At 43.3% G+C, this 14227-nt stretch overlaps 1 protein-coding gene across 2 annotated transcripts in view; it reads right to left on the bottom strand.

Annotated features, from left to right (window-relative positions):
* The window catches only part of LOC148038040 (uncharacterized), a 48786-nt gene extending 34804 nt beyond the window's left edge, over positions 1–13982 (bottom strand). Inside the window, exons 1-6 of one of the 2 annotated variants that reach the window (XM_087668232.1) lie at positions 13723–13982; positions 11538–12977; positions 7486–7584; positions 6862–7053; positions 6033–6269; positions 5705–5938 (exon numbers count right to left, since the gene is read on the bottom strand). In XM_087668232.1, the coding sequence (XP_087524358.1) occupies positions 5705–5938; positions 6033–6269; positions 6862–7053; positions 7486–7584; positions 11538–12900 (2125 nt within the window). In that variant the 5' untranslated portion in view covers positions 12901–12977; positions 13723–13982. The remainder of the gene's footprint in view (positions 1–5704; positions 5939–6032; positions 6270–6861; positions 7054–7485; positions 7585–11537; positions 12978–13722) is intronic. The other variant, XM_087668222.1, reaches the window with a different exon arrangement.
* Between the last annotated feature and the right edge of the window lie 245 nt (positions 13983–14227).

Here is a 14227-nt window from a genome sequence, read left to right as displayed (position 1 = left end):
GAGCTTTCTGTTGGCAGGCAGTCAGTCAGGGCTATCACCTTCTGTATAAGGCTGGGATGCAGGACGCCATATTCATTCTCGAGACAAGGTCTTGCCTAGTGGTCGGTTTGGAGGCTCTACCCATCCGCCAGGTACTGGAGCCCACAGCAGACCGCTCGAAGGTATGGGAGATCATAGGGAGTCTTACTGGATGGCATATCTAGAAGGCGCAGTGTCAAGAGGCTTTCAACGGAGAGAGACTTTTAGTACAGGCGACCTTAGCGAAGCTCTGGACCTCCATCCTCCACTCCCTCCGTGGCTGATGGGACCAGGTGCAGGGCAAGTCCAGGACTCATCAGGAGCTCCGTTGTCATTTCATGCGCACTTGGAGCGGCCAAGACCTGTTCTTCATGATGTAGGCAGGCAGCCCCAGTTGGCGATACACCCCTCCTTCCCCATGGCTTCTTGCCCCCATCCCCCCCAAACCACCTTGAGAGGCTTGTATACATGATGTAGTTGTGACTTTGCATCAGCTCCAGCTAGTCTGTTGAGCATGAGCACCCCGTTGTAATCAGTTTTTTTGAGTAATATAATCAGCCACATTTTACTTGCAAAAAAAAAATCCTCCTCTCTCGATGTTTCATCCGATGTTTCCTCATCGGTATCACCGTCACCAATCTCAACATCGCTCTCTAAAATCAATTGCCATTGACTAAACAAGCACACATCATCAATCTATTATCACAATATCGCAATACATACATTATGAGCATGAGCGGAAGAGGTAGAGTGAAATGCACCTTGATACGGAGGCCATCATTGGAGAAACACAAAGATTTCCACTTCTCGGGCAAATGTGTTGTTGTAGTATGGGTCTTGTATCTTAACACGAGTCATTCCCTCAGCACGCCTTGGCCACAATGAATTTTTATTGGTTATAATGAGAGCAAAAAATGCACCCACTGTCCTGAATTGAATTTGCACACTTCGCAAGCAAGGTTTATCTTGTTTTTTGGGTTTACTACAAAAGCTCGGTTTACTTTTGGTCAGGGTCAGAATCCACGATTTTGAGAGGGACACCCCAGCCGCCAATAACATTCAATGGCAATGTGGGCCCACGAAATTTTAGATGCGCCTCACAACACATTGCCGCCTCGGTTCAATGGATTCCATGCAACTATTTCATGTGGAATAATAGTTATTCCACAAAGCCCGAGGTCACCAGCCAGTCGGATATACTAGCTTGACTAGGTTTACTATCCTCGAAATCATGGCGTAACTCCCGAATATACGCTCTTTTCCGACGTGTATTACTTATTAGGTTGAGAATACTGTACTTTATGGGTTTACTTAAAGAAAAAGAAGCGGTCGAGATTCCGTCCTTTTTTCGGGTGCATTGTCCACCGTTGATCTCATCTCCCCGGGGTCATAAAGACCCCGTGAGAGATAGTCCTAAGGATCAGTCACCTACCATCTAATGTGCGTAGTATGGGGGGAGTTTCGAAAAACAGGGGAAACGAGAATGGAAAAAACCAGAGTTTCAGAGTTTCAGCTAAATTTTGGAAATGAAAAAACGTCGTTTTGGATTGTACACTAAAATAAATACAATATTACATGGGGATGTAAATATATCAATACCTATAATAACATATATCAAAATTTCGTATAAAACTCTGAGTCTTTATGTCATATGATTGAAATCATGATTCATTACACCTGTCACGACTCACAAGTGAAGAGTCAAGACTCAATGGTTAAAACTTGAGACAACTTAACACAATTAAAACTCAGTTTTCAAAACTTAAAACAACAAAATGAATCATATTTATGACTCATGAATCATCTATGATCTAAAGAGCAGTTAAGACTGACATCAAGAACAGTGGAACAAGATGCATAATAAGTAAAATCAAGATACAATGATACATGTAACTATGTCATGTGAATAATCTGTCCAAACTCAAAAGTCCAATGAGCACTGAGCACTAGGTACTAGTCTCTACACTCTAGTAACTATTGAGTAATAAATATCAACATCAATGAAAAACTCGCAAGTGCAATTTGCAATGCTAAATTAACTCGTGTGTATCTACCATCATGAGTCATGACTCATCTAGACTCCAAGAATCCGTGCACCATCTATTGAGAAACCACTTCTTCAGTTCACATATTTCATTTAGGTTGTTTTGCATTGGCAACCCCAAAAAGGACTAGTATCCACATTTTGACCACTTTTTTAGTGGGCGCCCACATGCTGATACACCACCCTAGACAGCTTATGCCTATAAATAGGCAGTCACTTCATTCATTCCAACCACTCTCTCTTCAATCATTCTTCACCAACTTCTTCAATCACCACTACTTCCCTTCTCTCACTAGCCCCTTCCACTGCCCTCACACCCCTTCAGGAGGACATTGCAGTTCGTAGCTCGTGAGGCTGCCTTCACCCTTCCTCGTGCTTCAAGCACCTTGTTCCAGAATCAAGCCTTGCATTTGGAGCATCCTCCACCTAGTGTCAACATCATCTGCTTGGCGTCAACACCCTTCTCCTTTAGACTCTACATTCACCTACGTTTTTAAATCTCGAGATCTCCTTGCCTGGCATCATCATCTCCAGCTTGGTGTCAGCATCCTAGCCTCTGGCGACAATCTACACCACCTAGTGTTAGTGATTTCACCATTTGTCTATGACAAGGGCTATTGGGACCTACGTTTTTGCAGCCTAGCTTCTCCTCCATCACCTAGGCTGCTAGGACCTCCGTTTTTACAGTCTGGCTCATCATCCATCATCTCACACCATCATTATCCACTTGTTGTCAACATCTGGGCTGCTCTTCCTACGTTTGATAGATCGGACACTCTGGGATTTGCATTTTGCTGCCCAAGTCACTCCCTAGCATCAAAGGACTGTGGTTGGCTTCCTCCACAACTATCCTTCACCTTCCAGTGATTACTTCGATAGCCCACTGCTCGAAGAACTGTGTTTCACTCCCTTCACTGTGCAAATTTCCCACAAGTGCTACCGTCTGATTTAGACAGGACAATGCAATTATCTTCTGAGCTTCGACTCCGCTATATCAGCTTTTTCTCTCATAGCATGATTCAGTGCATCATCACCGTGTTCTTCTTATTTCTGAGTTTCTCTTCTCTCTCAATGTTTGCCATACACTCTGTGTTACTCCCTGCAAACCCTACTATGTCTCTGCACTGTCACTTATTTTGACATGGTATCAAAGCATACCTATTATTTTTGACATGGTATCAGAGCGCAGGAGCTCAAAGAGCTAAAGACCCTGATCATCAAAGAAGGCAAAGACAGGTTACTAGTTCGGCATCATCTACTGATTTTCCCCTTCATTTCCATTGCATCGCCAAGAGACAGAGATACCCTTCTCTTCCTCTCCGACCCACCCTCCCCTTACAGTTTGACACTCCATGCTATAACTTCTCCACACGCAGATAGACAAACCACTAGGTGCTCCTCTTTAGGCATCAACGGAACCCCCATCGATGCTTGCCACCATGGATCTTTGCTCCCTAACCCACCAGAGTATATGCATCTACCCCAGCACTCGTGCCACCTCTCTCTTCTAGACCACAGAGTTTATTTTGCACTAGCTTTTAGATTTTTATGCTCAAGGCAATAAGACGCATCCGATGCACACTAAGCCCTTTCAAGCCACAAGAGAATCGACTGGTACCAAGGCCTCCTCGCGACCATCACAATGCCCTCTGGAGGTTGCTTCTACTTCTTCTAGGGTTTCAAGAATGCCACCTCAACAACCCGCTTCTACAACCCGCTCCCCAAAGAGATGATGATTGTTGGATACCGTCCCCTCAGCAGTCCGCTCCTTTGCAAGATAGTAGCTATTTGACACCTTCCATTACTTCAGCTCCACAATCTGCTCCATTGAGAAACAACAACTATTACCTACCCTTGGCTCAGCATGAGCCTCACCTTCCCCCACCCTCCACTACTCGAGTTGGAGAGGCCACCTCTAGGAGTTCTTCAACATCTTCACTACCCTAGATACCTTCTTCGGCACGACCAACAACACTTCTTTCATCATCAAATGATTCGGAGTCCGTAATCCATGAGTTTTTAGATTCCCTATCTCTTGCAGAGGGGGATGTACTCTCTTTGTCCTCAGAGGGGGCTTCTACTTGTTCAGCTTTGGAGAGGGCTTCTACTTCTTTGGCTTCAGATGTGACCCTTGCGTCTCCACCCTTTGGGGGGACACCTACTCATGATGAAGTTTGTCACCCACCAGGGTGGAAAGCATCGATCTCCTTTTGTAGCATGATGTGAATATGCAGCTAGTTTGGGCAACATTCATTGAACATCAATGGCATTCTTGAAAGCATAAAAAGGCCCATCATCTGCATACCATAATCATATGACATCATCTTTTATAGTTCTTACCAGCTTTCTCAAGCTGACCTACCAAATCAATAAGTTGCTGCAGTCTCTCAAAAAGTTAGGACCGTCAAGCTTAGATTTGACAAGTTGTCTTTCTGGCTGATAAGACCAAAGGCTGTCCACTCCAATGTATCTTGCAGTGAAATAAGTCTAAAGAGACTGGGCAGTTCTGTATTCACATGTTGTAGCAAAGATGTTCAAATGGGAAAAATAAGGGCAGCCGAAGGTGCTTGATCCGCAGTAAGAAACTGCAAAGACCTTCAATGTGAATCTCATCCAGTACGGGAGTCAGGCCTTTGATCATCTCCCACCTTTAGGACATGCTCAAGACGAGTGGTGAAGCCATTGGTGCCAGTGGGCTGCAAAAATGCAAATCTAAAAGAGAAGAAATGGTGCTTCTTACGAAACTGACATCTGCCAAATGTAGCAATTAGCTGCCAGGAATGGATGGGAGGAGTACTATATATCATTGCAGCAGCAAACACAATCAGCTGTGAAAATTTTGATCCCAAGAAATGCTGATCCAGACTGCAATGCTCCCACAAACAGCAAGCAATCTTCTTCCATGGAAGCTTCAGTAGCTTCCATGGAAGAAGATTTTGATCCCAAGAAATGCTGATCCAGACTGCAATGCTCCCACAAACAGCAAGCAATCTTCTTCCATGGAAGCTTCAGTAGCAATGATAGACACTGTGCTCTAGTCCCACGATGGAAATAAAGGTGCAAAAGTGCAGAGAGAGAATGGACACAATCAATGAGCCAAAAGAAGAAGGGCCCAGGTTGAAGACTCAGTGAAAGAACTGAACTAATGAGGACTGACACACAACTATGTGGGCTGCCAAACATATAGGCAACTGAGAGGACTCTAGCCAACCAGACGTAGGAAATTGGCTGACTTTCCACCTGTCAAAATGCGCACAGCAGAAAGAGAATAGGACCCTGGGCAAATGGCTGTGAAGTATGATATGGAGCCAGACATGCTAAATCTCAACTTTCACATACCACTTTGTCAAACAGAGAGACACAAAGGTTACATGTAAGTCACAATTGTCGCATTCAACTAAGAAGATAGATGCTTGCCAAGTTCCTAGTTTTCAGTTCATATGTTTGAGAAGGAATAAACTTGGCTTGAAGTAGTTTTAGCAAATCACAGAAGAAGTATGCTTCTAAGTACCAACAGCAGCTCAATATGCTACTATAAATAATCAGACCATCCAAAAGAATGTCTAATGTCTACTGCCAAATTCAAAGTCAACTGCATTATATACTTATAGCCACGAAATAAAAAGAAAGGACACTTCTGACCTTCTAACTTTCCTCCAATGCCCCAGGAGTATGGAGGCAATATAGCAGACATGAGATCACACGTAAGATTTTCTCCATCAGCCAATTCACTTTTTTCTTGTGCAATGACCTCAGACTCGCACTTGCTCTCAGCTACATTGGGAGTTCCTTCCAGCTCAGAATCGGACATTTGATCTTTTTCTTGTATTTTTGACTCAATAACCTTCTGAGCCTCAATATCACCCTTCTTTTGCACTGTGATTCCAGAAGGCAAAAACATCACACAGAACAACCATTATGAAACGTGTGGTCTATTTCTTATCTTAAACTCCAAGTAAGCAACTTCTACCTTCATGATCACTTGAATATCCCCAAGGATATTGAGGAAGTAATGCTGGACCAAGCCCACAGGTTAAATCTTCTTGCTTAGCAGGAACTTTGATGCTCTGTGAGGGCAGCTCACCTTCTAGTTTTCCCTTTTCCTGCTCTTCACTCTGTACATCAAACTGCGAACTCCCAACTGTACCAATATTTTCAGAAACATCGTCCTTCTCTTCCACTTGAGTAGAAGGTTCAAAAGTAGCGCCTGTAATACAAGAGACTTTCATTTTAAACAAGTGATAGTTACGTTTCCAGTCTAAGGGTCTTGAACACTAAAATCATACAATGTGAGCTGAGCTTACAGTTGTGTGTATATACTCATAAGCCCCTGATGAGATCTTTGCACCCACCTCACACCTACCAACTGACTACTGATACATATATAGAAGCTAGAAACATTCCAAAACATGTTCAATGAAGATGTTGACAATATCATTTCATTGCATGTGGGAGGGAGCAAAGGGTTCCTCTAATCAGGCGTACAAATTTTGCATAATTAATGTCAATTTGAGGAGATACTTCCTCACCATTGCCTTGAGTACCGTCAAGTTTTCTTTCCATTCCATTAGTTTGGACATCCCTCCAATGAATAAAAAATTTGGCTATCAACATAGGCCATCCAAAATGCAAATTAAAACTATCAAAATTTGAAGAGGAGCAAATGTTTTGGGTCTTTCCCATGTTATATGGTGTAAACCCAGACAGCAAAGCTGCTAGACAAAACATAAGTTGCTTTGGAACTCTTCCACTCTTTTAACCATGCAATGTGCAGACAATTTTAAGATTGACAAAATCACCTTCCGAATGACGAGTCATAATCCCCCACGGATAGTCTGGAACTAGAGCAGAGCCAAGTCCACATGTAAAGTCCGACTTTGCTTCTGCAGCTGATTCCTGTTGTATGTTGACATCCTCAACTCCCAGCACAGGGCTGTACTGTAAACTTGGGGTCCCAGCAGTGATCGAACCCGGCCTACTTGGAAAAAATCCTGATAATAAGCACATTATGGAATATATGTTAGCATCCAGAAACCCTCCTTGAAATCCAGACCTAGAACTAAGTTTAATATGACACCTTGGGAAACCCTTATGTCGAGGGTATTGTTAAGTTTTCCAAATAACAAATATAGAAGATCATCAAATAATAATATTCTGATTAGTGCCAAGTGGTGCTAAGGAAAATTAAGTCATTTGTCTCAGAGAAGCAGAGCACAGTTTGAAAAGAAGAACTAGAACTGTCAGATGCTATATGCAACGATAGAGAGTCTGAACATAATAGATGCAAATCCTCACAGCTGATACTACATTGTGCTTCTGGCCTATTCAAAATATGGCCTTAAAACAGCATAAACAACTAGCTAATAACTGAAATGACGGGTGAAACTACTATTGCTAAAAGTTTACCAGAACCAGCATCTCACTTTGAGTCATCCCCCATGGATATGGTGGAAAGAAAAATGGTAAACAATTGAAACTCTCTCTGTCACCATCAGTTCGACTCCAATTCCATATGCTCTGGCCTGAAACAAGATTATCTCAAAACTTAAATACATAATCAGCAATGGATGATCAAGAAGATGAGCAAGATGACCCATCTAATTCAAGTGACTTGCTCTTTGAACAGCTGATGCAAAATATTACATCTTTTTAAGATAATATAGTTTACTGAAAGGAATCAATTGTTGTGGCCAGAGCTAAGAACAAGTGAAAGGTCTAGCACAATGACATGACAAAATCAATGGAAAAGGGAACCTCATACAATTTCTGCATTTTGGCAATAAAAAGCCTACAAGAGAAGGGTTTCTTTCCTTCTCTCTGCTAGCTATCAGCAAACAGAATTCAGCACATTTCTCTATGCTACACAATTTATCAAGAGAAATTTTCACTAATGGAACCAGAGTCGCAGTGCGAGCTCCTAAATACTATTTCTTCTTCAAACTGCTTGGCTAGAGGCCTATACTGCCTCTTACCGCTTTCCATTTATTTTCTCTAGCTGTAGTAAAAGCTCCTTTCATACTCGGGATCCACCTTGAGAAGCATGCCAACAAATCCCAGCCATCAATAAGGCAATTTGCTGAAAAATTGTGAAATTACAGCAGATCTGAGAAGAATTGCTCGTCTACAGGAAAGGTGACCCACATGCAATTGAAAACAACGCAATTTGTGCCCAAAAGAGCTTCAATTCAGGGAGCAAATCTAGGGATTTCGCTGCTGATCATTTGTGACAGCCAAATGTTCCAGATTTTGTAGGAGAGTTGACTCAAGTAATAGAGGAAATGGAGATTCAAGAGCCTAGCTCTTGAGTCCGAGGCAAGGCTGCTAGCAATCTAGTCAGCTCATGGGAGAGTCTTGGCTATGCTTGACATTACCGGGTATCTTACGCATTTTATGGTGGTCATATTAGTGATTATTTAAGCATTTATTGTTGGCTGACCAGCTGCCATATTTGGCATATTTTGGGCCTATTTATTCAATGGCTCCTCCTCCTCTCATTCAGTTGTCATCATTCTTCAGGTGGTCTTTCTATTGGAGAGAGGAGCCTCTGCCCACACAGCCAATGACTCACTATTGTACACGTCATTCTTGTGTTTGGTATATGGATTCCATTTCCCGAGCACATCTCTGAGTTCTCTTCCTTTGCAATGTTCTTTTGTTTCCTCTCTTCTGTCTTGTATTCAATAGTTTATTTCAGCACTTTGTCTTTGCTTCCATTGCTGCACCACTTCTAACAAAGACCTACTATCTTCTCGATATTCAAGTCAAATCTCACTTGTACTACAAGATTGCAGAATAAATGTAAAGAAATACTGCAAGAGGCACCAAATTGGGGCCAATCAAGTTTGGTTGTCTACCCTAAAGTGGTAAAGTGTTAATTTCATTTCATGTTAATTTGCTGCTTGATGTACATTGTTGGTTAATCGAGAATTCTACCACTCTATCCAATAAGGCCTGTTTCATCCTGTCATAGGGATGTGAATTTTAACTTATTACTTTGGCATAATTAAGTTGTGCACATGTGAGGTGCTAATGTGAAGTACAAGTCAGATTATTGACACGATGGCAATCAATAGCTTGGGCAGTGGGGGACATTGGCAGAAGTTGTGATGGATAGGTGGGCAATTGTCAATTTTGAGCCAGGCCAAGTGATTTTTAATTTCCACAAGTCACACTTGGAAATTCATTTCCAGAGGCTAAATTATGCATGGGCAAGTTTGCCACTTGGCAAGAGGAGAGGAAGCATGCCATGCAAGGATGGATAGCTAAAAGAGGCCATTCTAAGCTGGTGAAAACTCAGGTGACTGTTGGATTTGACTCCCTGCCACCTGAAAATGTCCTCTCTTCTCTCATCTACTGCATATCCCTTCCTCGCTCTTGTCATGAATGCTGAACACTTGATTCTCAGCAATGCAGCAATGAATTTGTTGTCTTAGATCAGAATTACTACAGAAATCAGGGCTTCTCAGCTGCCTCGAGAAGTGTGCCATCCAATCCCAACCAGGCAATAAGGGGATTTGCTAGAAAGTTGTGAAATCATAGTAGATTTGATAAGAATTGCTAATCTATAGCAAAGATGACCCACATGCAACTGAAGAAAACTCAACTTGTGCCCAAAAGAGCTTCAAGACAAGGGGCGAATTTGGGGATTTTGCTGCTGGTCATTTGTGAGGGATTGGTACAAGGGTTACAACTTACAGCAACATCATGATCTCAAGCCCACCTTGAGCTTGTTGGCCAAGGGGAAGCTTGCAATGCTACCACAATTGCGGCAGACTAAGGCTGACCTAGGTGGCAGGCAGCTGTACAGCAGGGCAACAGTGTGAAACGCAAGTGTGGAAGCTCTCCATCCCACTCACAAGAGAGAGGGCTACTAGACAGCCTCTGCTTGAGCACACTCAGCTGCATCTCTTCCCTTCATGTGGTGAGGGATTGCGACGAACTCCTAGAGGGCAAAAGCATTGGGGATGCACTCGACTTTGCATGACTATAGAGAATAATTTGTCCCATCCAGCTTTTAGAAAGCAAAGAAAGAAGTTAGGACGGGCAGCTAAACAAGTGATGCCATAATGGACAATCATAGACTCAAAGCCACGAAAGGGGGAACAAGGAGAGAGTGGTATGAAGATGGTCGGGAGGGAACCCAATCACGTCCGCCCGTCAAACTGTGTCACAATCTCTGTCTCATCTTGGCAGTGTTCACGATGATCCTCCCTATCATGGCGATAGGAACACCTCTTTTCTCGGTCTCAATCATCAATGATCACTCCAATGGTCCGTACGGTCTTGGTCCACATGATCCTACCAATTGTAATGGTATGCCATCCAAGTCCTCCAAAGATACCAACAAAAAATAAAGAAAATGGGTTGGATGCTGTACGCATCCCGCAAAATGATGACGTTAGCTTGAAGGAGAACCCGCCGCAGACTACTACTGCGGCAGAGATAATGACGTCAGCCTTTGGTGGGCACTTTGGAGCAAATACCCACGAGTACTCCAAACCCACTCCCTACCCTCCATATCCTTCACTCAACAATCATATTCCGATTGCTACAACTCTTCAAATGGACTTTAATCCACAAGGCCATCTCGTCACCCTTGTTGGGACTTATGATGCGTCTCTAGTCCATGCGGCTTCACCTCCATCACCATCACAACCTCTCTTGGCAAAGACATGCCAAAGGATGTGCACAATGGTGGCCCTACCCTTAGGCTAGATCTCTGTTTCTCTAGAGTCAGTTAGGCTAGCACCTTCTTAGGCTAGTCTAGTAGTTTCTTCTACTCATAGCTCCCTAGGCTACTCGAGTTGGGCCCATACCCTACTTTGTCCTTAGGTTATCTTTAGGACTTTCCCTTTTCCTTCTTCCACCCCACTCTATTACTTTATTTTGCACTTACTTTCTCTTAGCTTAGCTTTATTTCTTTCTTAGCTTAGCACCAACGCATCTCAATACGAAGCACTGGCAGCTGATTCTATCAAAGCGGGAAATGAAAGAATAGAGTTGTATAAAGATGCAATTGCAAGCTTCTAGGTTAATATAAATATATTTACATAGACTCGCCTGTTATACATAAAGAAGGAACTTTTGTAAGACTGAAACAATCACAGAAATTGCAAGCCACCAACTTTAAAAAGCACCTGGCTACCAAACTAGATGTGCATCTGTCCTAGATACCTCTAGACAAGCAGCACAAGCAGGCATTACTAGGGGAATATACCGAGCTTCTACGGATCCAACAAAATCCAGGAGGAAGTATCGAAGCCTAGCTTGTTTGAGACTTGGGTAGGGATAACTATAGAGCTGATGTTTCCTTGCAATGAAATGATATGTGCCATGCACGCCTGAGATGCAAACAATTGAAAGCATACAAGATATGCAGAGGAATGCACAAGCAGTAAATAACGTGTCTTTTAAAAGCAGCTGCTCCTCAGAAAAAGGACGTGGAAGTTTGCTCTAGGAAAACCTAACAATTTACCTTTCTTGAAAAAAAGAGAGAAACACGCCATGCAACCAAAAGCCTCAGTATCTTCCTCTTGTGTGTTTGATTCAGCTTCAGGTTCTTCCATAGACTGTCCATTCTCAGCTGAAAGTCCCTGCAGTTCACTTTCAGCATCTTCAAGTGGATCAGAATACCATCTGTCAACAGAAATCATGCCTGATCTTTTCCTCTTTCGCAGTATGACTCTTTTTGTTACACAAGAACCACACACAGGACAAAGCAAATCATGTGTCCTCTGATGATGTTTTAGAACTTTTACTATTTCTTCAACAAGTTCTCCTGTGGATGAACTACTTTCTAGCGTACGTGTCCAATACTCCCTCAGCTGTTCATCTTCATCTTCAGTAGTGATGTCGCATGTAAAACCCCTTTTAATGTACTCATCCTTTGAGACTGGTTCATTCGAGAGTGGATACTCCAACTCACGCCCAACTTCCGGTGACTTTGGAGTGTACACTCTGGAAAGCAGAGTCTCACTGTGTTCACCTGTCAACAAATTATTAGAGGCTGCCATTTCACCATGCGGAGAAAAGCTTCCCTGCTGCAACTTTGTTGCTGTCTTTGGAGCAACCTCTTCCATAGAGGTAGGATTGACATCAATGGTGGGCAAAATATCTTTCTCCCCTTTACCCTTATCTGTCCCTACAAGCACTAAGGATTCTTGTGCCTGATGTGGATCTGACCTGGTAGATCCTGAACCTGCAAACCATATATCCACTGGGGATGTATAAGGTTGATCTAATTCTGCTCCTACAGAATATTCTTGTACTTTAGTATGCTCCGTCCCTGTAAGCAGTGTATTTGTCAGAATATCTCCACCTGATTGCAAAGGAAGAGATTGGCCCTCTTCTGAATATGGAAACTCTTCTTGCGGTTTATCATGATCGACTTCTACTGTTGCACCTATCAAACTTCCCGTGTCAAGCTGTGGTGTATCAAGTTGACCGACTTCTGCTTCCAACACACCTCCTTGCATCTCACCATGACTTGTCCTTGTAAGTCCATCATCTGTTAAACTCTCAAAGTCAACCTCTGGTGTATGAGCAGATTGACCTTCTGCCAAATCCGAATCAGCCACTTCTCCTCCTTCTTTCACCAAACCTGTCAGTGAGGAACTTGCAATGGTTTCTGGGGCATGCAGTACACCAACTTCTGCTCCTGTGATTGTGGAATCTAAAGCAATGGATTCAACATCCTTTTGCTTCATATCGTGGTCAGTTTGTGACAGAACAGAATCTGAGGATGACTTTGTGTCCTCTTCGACTTCTGAGCTTATGTCATCTGAATTCACTGGTAAACCAGTGTGCTGACCCAAATCCCTTTCACGTGCTGTTTCCATAGCCTCTGTTTAAGGGCCTAGATTCGTAAGAGCATAACAAAGCGTCTCTTTGGTTGATATTCTGTAAGCTATGTTTCCTGCCCCCCGATCCATTCCAACAAAGGAAAAAAAAAAAAAATTAGTGATCTTCTGTACTGGCAAAGCTCAGGATTCGAACTTCACTTTCCCCCCCCCCCCCAAAAAAAAAAAAAAAGATTTTTGAAAAATGCGAGATACGAGCTCATTTTTACTGTGATTGAGGCCTCTCTTCCTGTCATTACGAGCAAAAGCTCAACAAAAGAGTGCAAAACGAACACAAGTGCGAAGGCATGGGGTGGCTAGCACCGCAAACGGCATGTTAACCGTCTCACAGTCTGCTGGTGTAAACAAAATGCAAAGAAGAAACACGATTTTGTGTTCTATACACACAAGATTCATAGAGTAATCCTGCAGGATGTCGTGGACAGGGTCAGGGGTGTGCCTTGTGAGTCTCCTACAAAGCTCTCTCTTATAACAGAATCCAGGTTCCAGCAGATGCAGCGTCTGCTATCTTAATTCGTATGCTAGCCTGCTCTGACAGGCAGCTATAATTTAATTACTGTTGCGAGCACCAATCTTCCATCGTCTAGCTTCTACCCTCCAGGCTGAATCGCTCAATTCAAGGTCACAAGTGACACACACACTCTCTCTCTCTCTCTCTCTCTGTGTTTTCAATGGTGTCATCATCAAATTTGTAGTTGACGTACTCTGTGTGTGTGTCTGTGTCTGTGTTGACGTACTCTGTGTGTTTGTGTGTGTCTGTGAGAGTGTTCAATGTCGTCATGACATTGGAAGTTGACGTACCCTGTCAGTTGCCTGCTGCTAGAAATGCACGCACTGCATTTCTTCCAGTTGCCTCTAGACTCTAGAGTCTATACTAACTCTCTCTCTCTCTCTCTCGCTCTCTCTCTCGTCTCACATGCTCTCGCGTCTCAACTCTCGTGCCCCGTCTGCTCCATACGAGAGCACCCTCAAAGGCTCAGAGCCCCTTCTGCTCCATACACACGAGAGAGAGAGAGAGAGAGAGAGAGAGAGAGAGAGACGGAGCTTGTCAGAGTTGACATAGGTAGTGTAGATGGGGACTGGGGAGAGAGAAAAGCCCAGCAGCCCCAGCTCATCCTTACACGGCCACGGCCCACGAGCTGGGAATTTGTGCTCGAGAGAGAGAGAGAGAGAGAGAAAGAAAATGCAAGGAGATGGATCATGGGAGGAGAGAGAAAATGCAAAAGATGGATCATGGAAGGGGGGGATATGTCAAAAAAAATAAATAAGGAGCAAACCGTACTGCACGCCTTATTTACTGTAGTCC

The sequence above is a fragment of the Lygodium microphyllum genome, chromosome 3 (genome assembly GCF_053477565.2).
Source record: "Lygodium microphyllum isolate KBCC chromosome 3, Lygodium_microphyllum_v1.1.10, whole genome shotgun sequence".
Lineage (NCBI taxonomy): Eukaryota > Viridiplantae > Streptophyta > Polypodiopsida > Schizaeales > Lygodiaceae > Lygodium > Lygodium microphyllum.
Note: the sequence above shows the minus strand (reverse complement) of the source record. Positions and strands in the feature narration are given on the sequence as shown.